The sequence below is a fragment of the Perognathus longimembris genome, chromosome 3 (genome assembly GCF_023159225.1).
Source record: "Perognathus longimembris pacificus isolate PPM17 chromosome 3, ASM2315922v1, whole genome shotgun sequence".
Classification (NCBI taxonomy): domain Eukaryota; kingdom Metazoa; phylum Chordata; class Mammalia; order Rodentia; family Heteromyidae; genus Perognathus; species Perognathus longimembris.
Window position 1 is genome coordinate 172,838 of NC_063163.1, and position 18,896 is coordinate 191,733.

At 39.8% G+C, this 18,896-nt stretch overlaps 1 protein-coding gene across 3 annotated transcripts in view; it reads right to left on the bottom strand.

The window, feature by feature from the left end:
• Nucleotides 1-2,979: 2,979 nt before the first annotated feature.
• The window catches only part of Cdc16 (cell division cycle 16), a 29,881-nt gene continuing 13,964 nt past the window's right edge, over nucleotides 2,980-18,896 (bottom strand). For 2 of the 3 annotated variants that reach the window (XM_048341029.1, XM_048341032.1), the window contains 7 exons: nucleotides 18,230-18,355; nucleotides 17,731-17,883; nucleotides 16,411-16,474; nucleotides 12,775-12,836; nucleotides 10,618-10,753; nucleotides 8,456-8,546; nucleotides 2,980-3,444 (listed from right to left, as the gene is read on the bottom strand). In XM_048341029.1, the coding sequence (XP_048196986.1) occupies nucleotides 3,185-3,444; nucleotides 8,456-8,546; nucleotides 10,618-10,753; nucleotides 12,775-12,836; nucleotides 16,411-16,474; nucleotides 17,731-17,883; nucleotides 18,230-18,355 (892 nt within the window). In that variant the 3' untranslated portion in view covers nucleotides 2,980-3,184. The remainder of the gene's footprint in view (nucleotides 3,445-8,455; nucleotides 8,547-10,617; nucleotides 10,754-12,774; nucleotides 12,837-16,410; nucleotides 16,475-17,730; nucleotides 17,884-18,229; nucleotides 18,356-18,896) is intronic. The other variant, XM_048341030.1, reaches the window with a different exon arrangement.

Genomic DNA, 18,896 nt, shown 5'->3' on the forward strand with positions numbered 1-18,896 from the left:
CATGGCTATAAGGACACTGACACACACTTTTTTTCTTTCTTTCTTTCTTTTTTTTTTTTTTTTTAAGATATAGACATTTAAGGTAATTAAGCTGGCAGATCACAGGCTGGTCAGAGATAATAGAACAACAATTCAGTAAATACACAAGGAATACAGATTTCGCAAAAACACTCTGGAAATTAATTGGGTGACTGTAATTCTTCTCAAGTAACAAAACCAAAAATCCCTAAAGAAGAGGATTTGGTTTCCAGTTATTTCAATAAAATATTCAAAATGACCTTATCTCAAAACTACAAAGCACACAACCTGGAAAATATGGCTGGCACACACACACACACAAAATTGATAAGTACACTTAAAAGGGTATGGAGCCAATTGTCTGTGGCTCTTGCCTGTAATCCTAGCTACACAGGAGGCAGAGACTTCAGGACTGTGGTTTGAAGCCAGCCCAGGGAACAAAAATCAGTGAGATTCATATCTTCAATTAACCACCACAAAAGGCCAAAAGTAGATGTGTGGCTCAAATGGTAGAGTGATATCCTTGAGCAAAAAAGTTCATAGGCAGTGACCAGTCCCTGAGTTCAAGCCCCAGAACTGGTACACGTACACGTACACACACACACACACAAACACACAACCAACCTATGGAAACCACAAAGAATTCAGGGCACCAGAAGTGGGATATAAATAGAAATTTCTGGGCTGGGAATATGGCCTAGTGGTAGAGTGCTTGCCTCGCATACATGAAACCCTGGGTTTGATTCCTCAGCACCACATATATAGAAATAGCCAGAAGTGGTGCTGTGGCTCACGTGGCAGAGTGCCAGCCTTGAGCACAAAGAATCCAGGAACAGTGCTCAGGCCCTGAGTTTAAGCCCCAGGTCTGGAAAAAAAAAAAAAAGAAATTGCTTTTCAGTTGCTATGTTTTTTTCTCATCATCACAACTTCTGCAACTTCAGCATAGAAACCACTAGAGGAATTAAGCAGATTGAGCCTAAAAAACAGAAACCACAAACTTGAAGACAACTGAAGTTACTCAGTGTGAGGAGCAGAAATGAAAAACAGATCCATGTGATTCCATTAAACTTACCAACACAATGCAGTGATCTCAAGAGAAGGAAAACAAAGGCAGAAAAACTATTTGAAGAAATAATGGCTGAAAACTCCCCAAATTTAATGAAGGACATTCAAGAAAGAATCTCAACTGCAAGCAGTATAAACTTGCTGAAGAGTTCCACACTAACTGCCAGGTGCAATGGCTTACACCTGTAATCCTAGATACTCAGGAGGCAGATACCAAGAGGTTTGAGGACAGCTTGAGAAAAAAAATGAGACATCATCTCAACTGGGTATGGTGGTTTGTGCCCGTAGTCTCAGATATGTGGAAAGCCTACCTAAGAGGATCTAGGACTGAAGCTGGCCCCAGGCAAATATGAGAGATCTTATCTGAAAAATAATTGAAACAAAAAAATGAGTAGGGGCTTGGATCAAGAGGTAGAGGCCTGCCTAGTAAGTATGAGGCCCTGCTGTTCAAACATCAGTACTGTCTTAAAAAAATTTTTTTTTAAGTTCCACAGTGAATAATCTTAGTTAAATTTTCAAAAGCCAAATCAGGAATCTTAAAAGCAAGAGCACCAACAGCTCATGTGTAAAGAATCCTCAATAATTTGGTGCTGACTTATCAGATGCCATGGAGGCCAGAAGAGGCTGTCATAAAGCGGCTGATTAAAAAAACAAACAGGGGCTGGGAATATGGCCTAGTGGCAAGAGTGCTTGCCTCCTACACATGAAGCTCTCAGTTCGATTCCCCAGCACCACATATGTGGAAAACGGCCAGAAGGGGCGCTGTGGCTCAGGTGGCAGAGTGCTAGCCTTGAGCAAAAAGAAGCCAGGGACAGTGCTCAGGCCCTGAGTCCAAGGCCCAGGACTGGCCAAAAAAACAAAAAAACAAAAAACAGGTAAGAATTCTTTATCTAGTAAAACCAAGATTGAAAACAAAATTAACCATTCTCAGATAAAGAGAAGGGGGAAGTCATGCTCTGCACGAAATAGAAATGAGGTGGTGGTGGGAATTTAGCTCAGACACAGTGCCTGCCTCATGTGTGAGGTCCTGGGTTCCATCTCCAGCACCAAAAAGGGGAGGGAAAGGAATAATGCAAAAGCAACTCATTCATGTGAAATAAAAGGGGGACTAGGCAGAAATTCATTCATATGAAGACACTGGTAAAGTAACTATGTAGGCAAATTTGAAAATACTAGTGTGCTTTGGTTTGTACTTCTTTTTTTTTTTTTGCCAGTACTGGAGCTTGAGCACTAGGTGTGGGCGCTGTCCCTGAGTTCCTTTTTCCTCAAGGCTAGCATTCTACCATTTGAGCCACAGCACCACTTCCAGCTTTTTCAATGATTAATTGGAGATAAGAATTTCACACTTTCCTGCTGGGGTTGGCTTCAAACTATGATCCTCATTTCTCTGCCTCCTGGGAAGCTAGGATGATAGGTGTGAGCCACAGTGCCCGGCTGTACCATTTTCTTGTAAGACTTAAAAGACAAGTGATAAGACAGCAATTATAATGGTTAAGGGCTAACAATATATAAAGAAGTCCTTCTCTTTCATCATGACATGCTAAAGGTAAAGGCAGGGATCTGGGTTGCAGCAGAACATTTGTACAATACTGAAACTAAATGGACTTAGATTATGATTTTATACTCTACAAGGTAATCACTAAGGAAAACCTAAAAATATGCAGGGAAGCATTAAAAAAAAAGTACAAAAACTTTAGACCGGTATAATAAAAAATCAAATGAGACAAAAAAGGACATGGTGGAAAACTGGAGTTGTGTTAGCAATGTACCAGTCAGTCTCTTAGCCATGACAACATATAACTGTAACAAAAGATACTAATGGAAAAAACAGACATCTTTTCTATAAGTCTAAAATTATTCCAAATCAGACAGATTAGAAGAGAAAATAGCATAATGGACACTTTACCTCTTTATTCTGCTACATATAACTAAAACTCAGAACACACCTGCTGTAGAGGTGTGCTATCCTGTCTCTTAAGGCAAGGTCCTAAATGTGGAGATAAAGTTTGGATTCACGTTAGAAAGCAGGAAATCCTGGGGATATGGCAAGGATGTGAGGAAAAATTGACAGCACTTGAAAGCCTTGGGACCAGTATCTGGGTCACGTACTATGATCTGACATAGATGTCTCTAACATCATGTCACTTTCATTCATTTCAATTTCAAAAGTTTCTTCCAAAGAAGGTCTGGAATCTGGAGTTTTCCTGGAGTTTTCCAGTGGCGCAAGTCCTGTTTCTTCTGTAGTCTGTTTTTCTACTTCAAATTCCCTGAAATCCCACGGAGGTGAAATAATGTTTTTTAGTGTCTTCATTGTATGTACATCAAAGTCATAACACTTTAATTTGTCTTTAATGTCGGCTCCTAAAAGGAAATATAAAGTAAGAAATTCCATCACTGAACTAACAATTTCCATCATTAGAAACAATTAAAGTAAGAAACTAATATTTCCATCATTATACCATTTAAATCAAACTACTTTCAGAGAAGAGAAAGAATGCCTATTTCTTTTATTTGCCACTACTTTTTTTTTTCCAGTCATGAGGCTGGAACTCAAGGCCTGGATGGTGTCTCTGAGCATTTCTGCTCAAGGCTAGTGCTCTATCACTTTGAACCACAGCCCTGCTTCTGGTTTTTTGGTGGTTAATTGGAAGAAAGTTTCTCATGGATTTTACTGCACGTTTCCCACAGGCCAACCTTAAGAACAATGTGTGATTTGGACAGGTCTGAACCAATACATTGCACTCAATGATTTCTGACATTACCTGAGAATTTCATGCAGTATATCTTAGTAGGCTGATGTACCTATCCTTTCAGGATGAGGTACTTTTGACAGATAATGACATGCAAACCTCCCAAAGGCAAAATAAGTAGTGAACAATAACCTGCCAATCTGAGACCACTTCCTCAAGGATAAAGAAAGTCTATCCCACTCCTGGAGGCATCTCCAGTCCTGGCTTAGCTTCTCATTTTAGCCCAACAGGTTTTCCTAGACAAATGATGAACTTGCGATGGCTGACCTTGATTGAGGACTGGGAAGTGCCTGGCTGATTAGTAAAGCATACTTCTGGACGTTTGTGAGATTTACAAAGAGGATTAACTAGGGAAGACCCAACTTGAGTTAGTTACACCATAGGGATGGGTGCCTAGATGGAATAAAAAGGAGAAAAGAAAAAGCCAGGAGTTCAGACATAGCTCTATTTCCTGGCCAGCAGGTATGACTGCTCTGGTCCACCATGGCCTCTCTACCACAAAGAACTGAAACCACAAGCAAAAATAAATCTTTACGTTGTGTCAGGTATTTTGTCACCATGATAAGAAGTTTTAACACAAAAGTTGAGGCTTAGATCTTCCCCTAAAGTCACAGGGGAATGAGTAATGAACTGATTCAGCCTGGGTTCTTCAGGGTGCCAGAGCTTTTTTCAAGTATTTTTAAAGAGATGAACTATAAGATGAAAAGTAAATCACACTTCCTCTTAGGCCCATGGACAGATAATTCTTATATATCCCATATAACAACTGCAGGGAAAAACACAGACAATCACCCAGTGCTACAGATACCCTGCCCCATTTGGGAAAATATTCCAGGATTTCCCAACGCCGGGGGTCAACACTCTGGCTTTTTATTACCACTGCTTAGTCTTACTGGCTACTAGTCTCCCTATAATGGCATAATCGGTACACACTCCTTCTTAGCATCTGAATTCTCCACATCACTACAGGCATCTGCACAGTAGACCCTAGGTATTTATGAATATATGGTTCTAATGAGATGGTGTTGAGGAAATATCATGAATACTCAACATGTGGAGTTCAGTATTCTTTGAAGTTTTATTGACTTTGAAGTTTTATTTATTTTTATTTTTTGGCCAGTCCTGGGGCTTGGGACTCAGGGCCTGAGCACTGTCCTTGGCTTCTGTTTGCTCAAAGCTAGCACTCTGCCACTTGAGCCGCAGCGCCACTTCTGGCCATTTTCTGTATATGTGGTGCTGGGGAATCGAACCCAGGGCTTCATGTATATGAGGCAAGCGCTCTTGCCACTAGGCCATATCCCCAGCCCCCGGAGTTCAGTATTCTTAAATTACTCAAATCTACCTATTTCATACATGCAATAGGTCTTAGCATTCATGATTGACTAAAGAAAAATAAATAATTAAAAAAAAAAAAAAGAGGTTCCCCAGAACGCTGTTCATCTGCAAGATGACATGGTGACTTTCAACCAATTTAAAATTTTCACTTTATCACTTAAGCACATTATGTACCCCATCTATCTTTGGGAGGGGTACCCTAACCTTTACCTTGCTTGTAGATACCATTTGCTTTGGGGGAGGCATAGGTTCATAAAATGGACAGAAAAACAGCAGCACACACAATTATTTAAACACAAATGATAAAGCGGAATTGACAGATCTCTGCATCAACTAAGCTGCAAAATTTAAAGTTTTTGTCAAATTTCTTGTTTTGTTTTTTGCCAGTCCTGGGGCTTGAACTCAGGGCCTGAGCACTGTCCCTGGCTTCTTTTTGCTCAAGGCTGGCACTCTACCACTTGAGCCACAGCGCCACTTCTGGCCTTTTCTATATATGTGGTGCTGAGGAATAGAACCGAGGGCTTCATGTATACCAGGTGAGCACTTTACCACTAGCCCATATTCCCAGCCCCTTTGTAAAATTTCTTTTGAATTTTTTTTTACCACACTTGTTCAAAACTACATGTAAAAGTTATTAGTTTTTTTAGTCATACAGTGCTATGAATACATCACAACTTATTTCTCTGTTTTCCCACTAATGTCTGGGTTATTTCCAGTAGGGAGCAGTCATTAATAAGACCCTAATGAATAACCTTATATAGGATAATGGCTAAGAGAAGCAGCTCTGACTGCAGGATTTACTCCTGAGAGCAGAGCTTTTATATCCAAAGAACTATTTGGTGACCCATAACTAATATTCTCATGTGGCCAGCATCTCATTCTTGAACAGGTAGCTCCCTCCCACATTGACTAAGCATATTTATATGACTTCTTTTCATGAAGAGAATGTATGTCTTCCAATTTTCAGAAGGTCTAGGATTTTAAGACCTCTGAATACATCATACTATGAAGGCCAGGATGAAAGCCCCACAAAAGGAGGTCCAGCCACCCTAGCTAGGGACCTTCACTGATGGGCAAGTCCATCACACCATCAACTTAGTCAAGTCTTAGTCAAGTCTTTTGATCACAGTCCCAGAATATTCCAGAAAGTTGGATGCTAGTGGCTCACACCTGTAATCTTAGCTACTCAGGAAGCTGAGTTCGTGGTTCAAAGCCACCAAAAATTCAGAAATTCAGAAGTGGAGCTATGGTTCAAAGTGGTATAGTGCTAGCCTTGAGCACAAGTGCTCAGGGACAGCACCTAAGCCCTGAGAGCCCCATGGTTAACCAAAACAAACAAATGTTAGAGGACCAGCAAAGCACTCCTAGTGACTAAAATACTACATGTTGTGGTTGAAGCCGCCACATCTTTAAAATTGCTTCTTATATATCAAAAGTAACAGATAACTGTTTTAAGCAGTTTGTGAGAAATTTTACCCATTTATAACTACCATTAATCACATAAATGCTTTGGTGGTTCTATGTTATCCCAATGCTAGGTATTATCACAAAGTATGAAGGACGTGGGGCAATTTCTCATTTCAATGCTAACTCCATTCCCAAGCAAGTAAATGATGCTGAGTGCCTTTATGCTCTATAACTAGATGCCATCTTTGTAAAGCTCTTTGTGTGTGCGTGCGCGCGCGTGTGTGTGTGTGTGTGTGTGTTTCAGTCATAGGCTTAGGATCTGGGCACTGTCTCTGAGCTTCTTTTTTACTCAAGGCTAGCACTCTACCACTTGAGCCACAGCTCCATTTCCAATTTTTTTGGTGGTTGATTGACGATAAGTCTCAGGAACTTTCCTGAAACTGCAATCCTCAGATCCCAGCCTTCTGAGTAGCCAGGGTTATAGGTGTGAGCCACCAGTGTCCAGCTTATTATTATTTTTTGGTACCAGTTCTGGGGCTTGAACTCAGGGCGTGGGTGCTGTCCCTGAGCTTTTTTTTTTTTTTTTTTTTTTTTTTTTTTGGCCAGTCCTGGGCCTTGGACTCAGGGCCTGAGCACTGTCCCTGGCTTCTTCCCGCTCAAGGCTAGCACTCTGCCTCTTGAGCCACGGCGCCACTTCTGGCCGTTTTCTGTATATGTGGTGCTGGGGAATCGAACCTAGGGCCTCGGGTATACCAAGGCAGGCACTCTTGCCACTAGGCTATATCCCCAGCCCTGTCCCTGAGCTTTTTTCTCAACGTTATTGCTATTGCTCTTCCATTGGGGCCACAGCTTTACTTTTGGCTTTTGGGTTGGTTAATTCAAGATAAGTCATGGACTTTTCTACCTTGGTTGGCTGTCATCTAAATAGCTAGGATTACAAGTGTGAGCCTGCCATACATTTTTGATGCACTTGAATTTTTTCTACATAACTTGCATGATTCTGTGTCCCAGACACGCGTCCTCTGTGTTCTGAGTCACTTCTCCCTGTCCATCGCATGTCTTTCACTCTCATAATAGTATTTTTAGTTAATACAAGTTCTTAGTGATACTAAGTATCTATCAATTTGTCATTTTTTTTCCATTAAGGTTTTCCATTCTTAAATCTTTCCCTACAGTACATCTCAAGATTTAATCTGTGTGCCCTTTTGAATCTAAGAAAGTCCACAAGTACATCAAATCCATTCAAACTTAGCCAATTACTTATCTTTACAAAAATAAAGATTATATGCCACTGAAAGTAAATGCAAGGCATTGTAATGGTTCATTGAAATGTCAAGATTACTATTAGTTTATACCACATATTATAAAGTAGGAAGGCCAGAACCCTTCCCTTTACTAGAAGAGTATCTTTTTTTAGAATTTTTTCTTTCATTATTTAAGTAGACTAATTCCTCTATAATACAGTAATTCATAATACTCTGTAACCGTATTTTGTGTGCACCAAGAACTCAATACAAAATAAGTCACTAACTTCCATGACACTGTTCCCCAACAAATGGATGCAACCTCCAATTCCAGAGAGGTTCTAGAAACCTTGGCTCTTGGTCTTCTACATCCCCAAGTATACCAGAGTACGAAGAAGGTAGGGTCGAAAGCCCTACAAAGGCAGGACCTGCACTCCTAGCTTGAGTGAATCTGTAACAGTTGAGCATCTGTTGACCATAGCTGCATGAGAAAACCCATAGTCTCTTAACATCAATGTAGTTATAATGGTAGACTGATAAATCTAGAATCTTGGATGAGAATTTAAGGATCTCAAACAGATTTAATACCGTAATCGAAAATATAGAATACGCCAATAAGAGTGATTATGATCTTACCAATATAAGCTTCAGAATCACCAATGTACATTTCAATGCAATGACCAAGCATTGTAACAGAAAAGGTATCATCTCGCCTAAGACCAAGGGCCTGCCAAAAAAGATTGAGCATGATTATTAAAAATGTAGTAACTTCTCTTCTCTTTAATACTCCCACAGATTCATTTCAAAGTATTTGAGGGGATCCGTGGTGGGATGGTGGCAGAAGGATGGGGACACAGCTGTAAGACTGAGATTGATGAGAGTGGGTGAGGGTCAAGGAGGTTCATTACACACTATTCCATTGGCATACTTGAAATCTATTCAAGAGATTAAAATGCTGTATTTCCAGAGTGTGTATTTTGACATTTCTACATTACTTAAATCACAAAAAAGGTAAATTATATGATACTGAAAATATACATATTTGAAAGATGTAAGACAAGAAAACTTGCAGTCATAGCTCAAGATATTTGTAATCACAGGAACACCTTTAAGACTATGTATAGAGGGACAAAGTGAGCATATACAGTCATTATATTCAATGCACATTATGTAAAAATTTGAAGTATGTAACTTGAGGTTAGGGATGGGATGAAGAGAAATGAGAGAGAACAATGGAAGAAGAAACACTAATCAAGATGCTTTGTACTCATAATGTGATTTCTGGAATTGAAACCTTTTGTACAACCTCTTAATTTTTTTAAGAAAAGATTCCATGTAGCATGAAAATCTCTAATTAGTCCTTGACAATGAATTATAAATGTATCACTGATGATTTACCTTTGAACTATTATAGTGCCACATCTTTTATCTTTGCAAATACACAAGTTAATAGATTCTATGGCCCACATTTTCCCCAAAATTCTGTTATTTCTGAACCTGGAATACCTTACAACTAATTGCTTCTTATTGGTGCTATCACCAGCCACAGCTATGAAGCAGGGGTCTTCCTCCTGCATGGTTGGCCTGGGGATAAGATGAGGCTACAAGTAGAGATGAGATGTGAACTATGGTAATTATCTAAAAACCCTCCCTCAATAGGCTGAGAGAGGTTTCAGAGAAATCTACAAAGTAGGGGTCTGTTGTTGGGGAGACTGCGAAACTCAAAAATGGGCATGTGGCACTAAGACACTCTTGGGAGGACAAGGACACTGACTACCTGGCTTGAAAAAGGAAACTATTTCATTTATATTTTCTTCTGATATTTATATATATTATTATAGCGATCTCTAATTTAAAGAAATCTGTCTATATATGTTTGATAGTATCTTCTCTAAGTGCACAAAAATTAAATGACAGAAAAATAATTATGTTGAATGTTAACTGGAGATATCTTTTCTTTATGGTCATAGTACTAATTCATGGTGTCTTAGCTTTGATGAAGTAAGTTTCAGAACTAAGGAAAGATTCGTTCTTTCCTTGTGATCAATGAACAGATTCTTAGTTTTTTGGGGTTTTGTTTTTTTTGCACCAGTCCTGGGGCTTGGACTCAGGGCCTGAGCACTATCCCTAGCTTCTTTGTTAGCCTTCTTGCCAAGTAACACTCTACCACTTGAGCCACAGCACCACTTCAGATTGTTCTATATAAATGCTTTAGGAAGTTAAGTCCCCAAAGGCCATCATCGGGAATAGTGGAGTTTTTTTTGTTTTGGTTGATGATGGGCTTGAAACTCAGGGCCTGGGTGCTGTCCCTGAGCTCTTTTTGCTCAAGGCCAGTGCTCTACCAGTTGAGCTACAGCACCATTTCTGGTTTTCTGGTGGTCAACTGGAGGTAAGAGTCTTATGGACTTTCCTGTCTGGGATGGCTTTGAACTGGGATCCTCAGATCCAAGCCTCCTGAGTAGCTAGGACTCCAGGCCTGAGCCACCAGTGCCCAGCTGGGAATGGGATTTTCTATGCTCCCTGCCTGGACAACATACCAAATAGAGTTAAATGACAAGTACCACTGGGTACCTGCTCACCTCACTGCATATGGAGGACCAGTTTCATCACATTTCTTTCTAATTTGATGAATACTACACAATATAGATATATTTTTCTCTTCAAAGAAAAGAATAAAGTATGATGTTGCCTGAAGAAGTTTAATGCTATAAAGAAGGAAAATCTTGCTTAGAAATTATCTTTTCAAGAGAGGGCAAATATTAACCACATTCAAAGTTGGGTACAAACAGAAGACATACTGTGTGGAAATAGTCCACAGCATTTTCAAAGTTGCCCATTAGGCTATGGATGTACCCTATGGCAGAATAGGTGGATGCATTTTGAGGAATTAACACCAATGCTTGCCGGTGGTAATCCAACGCTTCTGCATACTTTCTGTTGAGAGAAGACAAGGGTGTAGAGACAAGGGTAAGGAGGGAGAGAGAAAATCATTTCAGGGCACAAAGTACTAAATTTCTAAGTCTAGGATGCACATCTATCTATGTAAACATTGAAGAAACTTTCTGTTAGAGTAGTAGTCTAGACTAGTAACTATTTCCATACCTACTTTATGGACACATAACACTAAGAAATATATTTTCCTGGTATGGACACAGCCCGCTGTGACTCCAGCTTGGATCTGCTATGTTCTTTTTGCTACTTGAAAGGACCCCAACCAGAAGCTCATCCCAGGGCTGGGGATATATGGCCTAGTGGCAAGAGTGCTTGCCTCGTGTACATGAGGCCCTGGGTTCAATTCCCCAGCACCACATATACAGAAAACGGCCAGAAGTGGCGCTGTGGCTCAAGTGGCAGAGTGCTAGCCTTGAGCAAAAAGAAGCCAGGGACAGTGCTCAGGCCCTGAGTCCAAGCCCCAGGACTGGCCAAAAAACAAACAAACAGAAGCTCATCCCGAACTCCCTGCCAGAGCCTCATCAACACACCACCTTCTCCTATGATTTAATCCTAACATCAGGACAATTGAAAGCAGCCAAGGAGTTTTAAGGTCCAAAATTACTAAGACCAGCATTCCCCAATACTTACTCTGTGAAATCTTTTTTTTTTTTTTTTTTGGCCAGTTCTGGGCGTTGGAGTCAGGGCCTGAGCACCATCCCTGGCTTCTTTTTGCTCAAGGTTAGCACTCTGCCACTTGAGCCACAGCACCACTTCTGGCCATTTTCTAAATATGCGGTGCTGGGGAATTGAACCCAGGGCTTCATGTGTATGAGGTAAGCACTCTACCACTAGGCCATATTCCCAGCCCCTGTGAAATCTTTTGTGGGGAAAAAAATTATGTTCCAAGTCTAGAAATTACTATAGTTTATAACACATAGTAAAGATTCAAAGAAATCCTGCAGCAGAAATTGTTTTTCCTTTTCAAAATGCAATTCACTTATTTTAAAGCTTTAAAACTATTTCCTCCCTGTATCATATACAAATATTTAAGGGCTTTCTCTGTTAAATCTTGATTAACCTAGAGTTTTCAGGACTTTTAAAACAGAATCATTTTCAGATGTTGTCTGTTCATTGTATAATGAAATCTCTGTGGGGAAAAGAGTTAGAATAGGAATTAGATCCTACTAGGTCTTCTGAATCACTTTTCAACACTGAATTTCTTTACCCTAAAAAGAGAATCAGCTGGGAATATGGCCTAGTGGTAAAGTGCTCGCCTTGTATACATGAAGCCCTGGGTTCGATTCCTCAGCACCACATATATAGAAAATGGCCAGAAGTGGCACTGTGGCTCAAGTGGTAGAGTGCTAGCCTTGAGCAAAAAGAAGCCAGGGACAGTGCTCAGGCCCTGAGTTCAAGGCCCAGGACTGGCAAAAAAACGAACAACAACAAAAAGAGAATCACCGTGGGTGCAGGTGGCTCACGCCTGTAATCCTAGCTACTCAGGAGGTGGAGATCTGAAGATCTCGGTTCAAAACCAGCCCAGACAAGAAAGGGTGTGAGACTCTTATCTCCAATTAACCACTCCAATTAACCACCAAAAAACCAGAAGTGACACTGTGGTTCAAAACAGTAGAGTACTAGCCTTGAACTGAAGAGCTTAGGGACAGTGCTCAGGCCCAGAGTTCAAGCCTCATGACAAAAAAAAAAAAAAAAAAAAAAAAAAGAATCACTATTATAACTCTCAGTTTGTAAAATAAAATTATACAGAGATAAATAAAAAAACAATGAATTTGATGCTTTTTCTAGCTGAGCAATCAAGTATAAGAAGGCTGGAGGATGTCATGAAATAAAAATATAGAAAAACAACTCAAAACTAAGGAAACTATGTTGGGGGACATGCTCAAGTGGTTAAGAGTACTTGCTTCACAAGTACAAAGCCCTGAGTTCAAACCCTAACATTAAAAAAAAAAATCAGGTTAACTTTGAGTCAGTTATTTCTGAAAATGTTCTATTGCACTTACTTAAGTTTTCTGCAGACATGTCCCAGGTTGTTCAACAAAGGTTCCCATTTGTCAACTGTTACCTAAAACATAGCAACATTAAACCCATGAGTTAAACATGTCATTGTTCACCTTCATTTGTTTCCCTGAATCTTCATGTCCTGAAAACTGCAAGCTGGGCTCTCTGCTGGTAATGTGCCTCTGCACAACCGAAGTAGGACATCTGCTGGCTTACATTCATTTCATCCCCACTAGATGACACTTCCTGAGCATTCTATTCTAATTAACACAATTGTCTCAAGAGTCCTCCAGTGCTAAAGGAGTCGTTGTGTACCAGCAGCCTAGAACCCTTGCTGAAACAGTGCAGCTTTATATCTGCCAGCCTACTAAATATTTATAATTAGAAATGTTATAGCACTTTAATTCAATTTAGCTCTTTTTTTTTTTTATCATCCCAGTTTCCTAAACTCGACATCTGAGTGCCCTACCAGCCATTCAACAGGAACAGGTCATCCTAACCCTACTAAAACTGTAGGGTTTGTTCATTTTACCTCTTGTAGGTAAGTTCCACAGTATAACCCTTCACTTACAATTAATAAACGTTTGGCCTGCACCCGCATCTTACAAGCCATATGACTACGTAAAATGCCTCATCGTCCCTCTCCCAGGATAAGGTGCGAACTCCCTAACATCATTTTCAGAGTCCTTAATGACCCACACTTAACTTTCCCTCTTCATTTCTTGTCTTTTTTTGTGTGTGTGTGAAGTTAAAACCCACCCAAACCACATTAAATCAGTTTCCACCTTTGCACAATGCTATTTTCTACATCTGAAATATAATTTTCCCTTGCCTTTGCCTGAGTGATATTTAAGCACTCGGGAATGAAGTATACAATGTACCCAAACGCCTTCCTGACCATCCTCATGTCTGGGTAAACTGCCCTTCTAAATAGTACCTGCATTTCTTAAATGACATCACTGTGGCCAACATTAATTTGTATTCTCCAACAGAGCTGAGAGCAGAAAATATCTAACTAGTTCCTGCTACATCGAATGCCTAACCCAGAACATAGAATGGTTGGCACCAAGTAAGCATGTGTCACCTAAAATGAAGGGCTTCTACTGCTGCAATGACTGGCCCTGATGAACAAATGCCTTGCATGAACACTTCTTAACACACTTAACATCTGGCAGCATTTACAACTAAAGTCAAACAGTATTTTCTCTTTCTCACTCTCTTTTTTTTTTCATTGCCAGTCCTGGGGCTTAAACTCCGATCCTGGATGCTGTCCCTGAGCTTCTTTTGCTCAAGGCTAGCACTCTACCACTTGAGCCATAGCATCACTTCTGGCTTCTTTTTTTTTTTTTTTAATGTGGTACTGAGGAATCAAACCGAGGGCTTCATGCATGCTAGGCAAGCACTATACCACTAAGCTACATTTCCAACCCAGTACTCTCTTTTAATGCTAGACCTGGGGCTTGACCTCAGAACTTGGGAGCTGTCCCTGAGCTTCTTTTTGCTCAAGGCTAGCACTCTCCCAACTGAGCCACAACACCACTTCTAGCTTCTTCTGAGTAGTTTATTAGAGACTTTCCTGTTTGGACTGGCTTCAAATCATGATCCTCAGATCTTAGCCACTGAGTAGCTAGGATTACAGGTTTGAGGTACCAGTGCCTGATGTACCTTTATGTTCCTTTTTTTTTTCTTTTTTGCCAGTCTAGGGCTTGAGCATGAGCACTGTCCTTGGCTTTCTTTTTGTTCAAGGCTAGCACTCTACCACTTGAGCCACAGTGCCACTTCCAGCTTTTTCTGGTTATGTGGTACTAAGGAATCGAACCCAGGGCTTCATGCATACTAGGCAAGCACCCTACTGCTAAGCTTTTAATAGGCATTCTGATACTTTAATTGTGCTTTTACACTGAAACCATGAAGTTTAAGACTGTGAAGTATCTCTGAAAGAAAAAAATATAGTTTCAACTTCATGTCTTTGCTCTGGAGCACACTTTTCAAACGTTTTTCTGAATGAAAAATCATCTGGGGATATTTCTAAATTGCAACTTTTGAGCCAGGAGACGTGAAATTCTGTACTAGTGGTTGCCAGCTTCTAGGTGATGCTGCTGCAGCTGGGCCAGGCTGAGTAGCAAGGTGTTCAATTCTTTGAAAACTTCACTGTGTTGAATGACACCCTATTTTAACACAGTAGGATTTCCAGAACCACCCAAAACTCAGCTGAAGAAGAGCTGCTTTATACAGATATACATATATGTATACATACATGCTATACAGATACAAATAAATAGAAATACAATGTAAATTTGCAAATTCAAATGACAATATAAGACCAAAATAAGCAAAACTGACTCTATGGGGACAGGCAGACTGCTACTGCAGGAGACCTGTAGGCTGAATCACAGGAGACAGGAGCAAATATAAGGGAGAGAGGCCCCTGGGCAAATGTATATAAGCACAAACTGAATGAAACTGAGATGGAAGACTCAGAACAAAATAAGATAGGTATGATGAAATTGGAAACCTGAAGAGCAGTCACATGCAAATCTTTTACATATACATCTTAATATCTAAAACTGTTACTACTTTTTTGTGTGTGTGTCTGGATCATAGGCTTGAACTTAGGGCTTAGGTGCTGTCCCTGATCTCCATTTTGCTCAAGGCTACACTTTACCAATTGGGCCACAGTGCCACTTCTAGCCTTTTCTGTGATTAATTGGAGAAAAAAGTCTCATGGACTTTCCTGCCTGGGCTGGCTTTGAATCGTGATCCTCAGGTCTCAGCATCCTGAGTAGCCAGGATAATAGGCGTAAGCCACCGGTGCCCAGATATTGTTACTACTTTTAATTACCACAGTATCCTTGCTAGTTGGGAGCATTCATTTACTAACACCAATTCATTATATATATACCTATATCTTTCATACACTAGAACTTATTCAAATATTTTAAACATTCAAAGATCTAAGTAAAAAGTAAGGAATATTAGAAAGGTCTGAATCTGAATAGCATCTGTTGCTACAGAAATGGATCTATTCCTAAACAGTTAAAGATCAGGCTCTCCCACACTCTAGAAGAGCACTATCTGTTAGATGTTACAATGTTTCACAGTGTCTTTTTCCTGTTTCAGAACTGGGTACTGGTGGCTCACACCTGTAATCCCAGCTACTCAGGAAGCAGAGATCTGAGGACTGTGGTTTAAAGCCAGCCCAGGCAGGAGAGTCTGAGAGATTCTTAACTCCAAAATGCCGGAAGTAGAGCTGTGTGGCTCAAGTGGTAGGCAGACTGCTAGCCTGGAGCAAAAAAAAAAGCTCAGAGATAGCAACCAGGCCTTAAATTCAAGCCCTCAAACCAGCACACATACAATATGTGTATGTGTATGACTGTTCCAAACAGTCATCTCATATACTGACTGCTATCTCATGTCACAGCTATATTCAACATGTCCTTTAATGAGAAACAAGGTCATGTGTACCACTTCATAAAGCACTCAACTGACAACCCTAAACATTACCAAACTATTTGTTATAACATGTTATTTTCTTCTAGGCAAGAGGACTGGGTATCTATATTTTCTTTATTCCATAGTAAATTGTGCTCAGGACTGTGTGTTTTTGTGTGTGCATAGACCGATGTTAAAAAGAATACCTCGTTTCCAATTGCTTTAATTTTTTCCAAGGCATCAAGAAACCACTTTTCTGCAGTTTTCCATCTAAAATAGAGGGAAAAAAGTTGCAGGGTAAGTAAAATTAGAAAGCATATTTAAATTTGACTATTTCTTTATAATTAAAGTACTAAAATGAAATGGGACAAAGTACTGGAAATGAATGATTCCAATTAAAATTTAAGTCAAATAAATGGTTAATCTTTCATTATATCATAAACTCAAGTTTGGGAGACACAGGCAATTCTCATGATTTGTGAGAGGTTCCTGCAAACCTCTGGTAACAATACTCCATCAACAGATCAAAATGGCTGACCTTGCCAAACACACACTATGGCCTAAAACACAGAATTCATGGCTAATCGCACTGTCATTCAGGCCAAGAATGAAGCTCATCTCATGCATGAATTCCTCTGTGAGACACACCATGGCTTCTTGTACTTCAACCAGAGACAGTTCTAAGTTTGGGGATTATTTTAAACAGGAAATCACCAAAAAAAGCACAAAAATGTGAAAACCATGGCACTAAATAGACCACAAAAGAGGATACTTTTTTTAGAGTATAAACTGAACATGGCCTTATGCAAGATCACCTGAGAACTGAGTTTCAGCATCTCAGTTTTTCCCCCTCTGTGTGTGTGTGTCTGAGAATACTGAAAGTAGTTGAAATACTAGTTTGGGGTTATATGTAAATTTTCATGAATATTGGGAATGGACTGTACTATATTAAAATTCCTATGCATTTTAAGAGCTTTAAACATTCTTTTTAATATATAGGTAAATCAACTTTTAAAAGATAAACATGACAAACAATTCTGAAGCTCTGATTTAAAATTTATATATAATCTTATGCAGATTATGATACAAATTCACTTAAATCTACAAATATACAAAGCTACAGAAAAACCTCAACTAACTGGGAAATGGGAATTGGGTCTTTCTAAGAAGTTTAAATTCAGCTAATAATTAAACAGACAACATTTGTATTTTAAAAATTATGGAAAAACTGTCTTCAATGTGTGAATCCAAATTCTGACACAGAAGACTAAGAATCCTGTAGAGACCCTTCAGGTCATACTGTGTATACCAGAATTTATGGTAGTTCAGATCAAATGAGAATCAAAATATGGATGTGGTGTTACACAGAAAGCCATGCTTTTCTGTAGGAAGTTTCTATTTACTTTCTCCGACTGTCAACCACTGTCTCCTTAAAAAAAAAAAAAAAAAAAGTACATCTAGACGAAAACACAATGGCCAGAGTTTGGCCAGCTGAACTCCTAAGACTAAGGCCTTCCAATACTTACTCTCCATTCTGAAATGCAACTACTCCGACCTCATGTATGACAAAGGGGTCTTCTGGTGCGATGCTCAGAGCTTGACCAAAGAATCGTTCAGCAAGTTTGGAGTTGTTGGTCAAACCATACTCTAATCCAATATACAGCATTGGCAAATGACACCTAAAAAACATTGAAAAATATTTGACACCAAAGCTCAGGGCCTAAGCCCTGAGCCTCTTTGCGCTGAATCACTTGAGCCACAGCACTATCTATGGCTTTTTCTGAATAGTTCATTGGAGGTAAGAGTCTCAGGGACTTTCTTGCCCAGGCTGGCTTTTAACTGCAATCCTCAGATCTCAGCCTCCTAAATAGTTGGGATTACAGGCATGAGCCACTGGCACCTAGCCATTTCCGTATTTATTTTACAATCATATGCTACTATGTTTCTGCTTAGTGACAAAATTTTATCAATGTGCATAACAAAGGTTTCATTCCAGAGTTTTACCAGTCTGTCTGGCCATCATACCCTTTCATCAGCTGTGCTGCTGTAAAGTAAGCAGCCATTGCCTGGTCATGCTCGCTCTCAACAGCAAACGAGTGTCCGTAGGCTATCCACGCTGGCCCATAGGTCTTCTCAAGTGTGGTAGCTTTGCTGAAATAAAAACATTCATTCAAGTAATATATTTAAACTATTCACTTTGAATAAACAGATAACCTCAAAGACAATAGATAAATAAATTATCAATATTAAACACTAATGTGACATTTACATTTATATACCCGAATTAAAACAGTAACTAATTTTAACAGATTTTAGGGAAGAGGACTAGTGGCAACGTTCAGTAGTAACACATCAGCCCAGCAAGGCATGAGGAAGACCCTGAATTTAAACCCTCAGTGCTGGAGGAAAAAAAAAAAAAAGAATGAGTTAAGTTTAGGAAAGAGGTTTGTAAAAAAGGTTAAAAAAAGTCTTAATTCTTAGGCCGAACTCATTAGCATTTTTTTTTGGGGGGGGGAACCAGTCCTGGGGCTTGAACTCAGGGCCTGAGCACTATCCTTGAGCTGTTTTTGCTCGAGGCTAGCACTCTACCACTTGAGCCATAGCGCCACTTTGGGCTTTTTCTGTGTATATGGTACGAAGGAATCGAACCCAGGGCTTCATGCATGCGAGGCAAGCACTCTACCACTAGGCC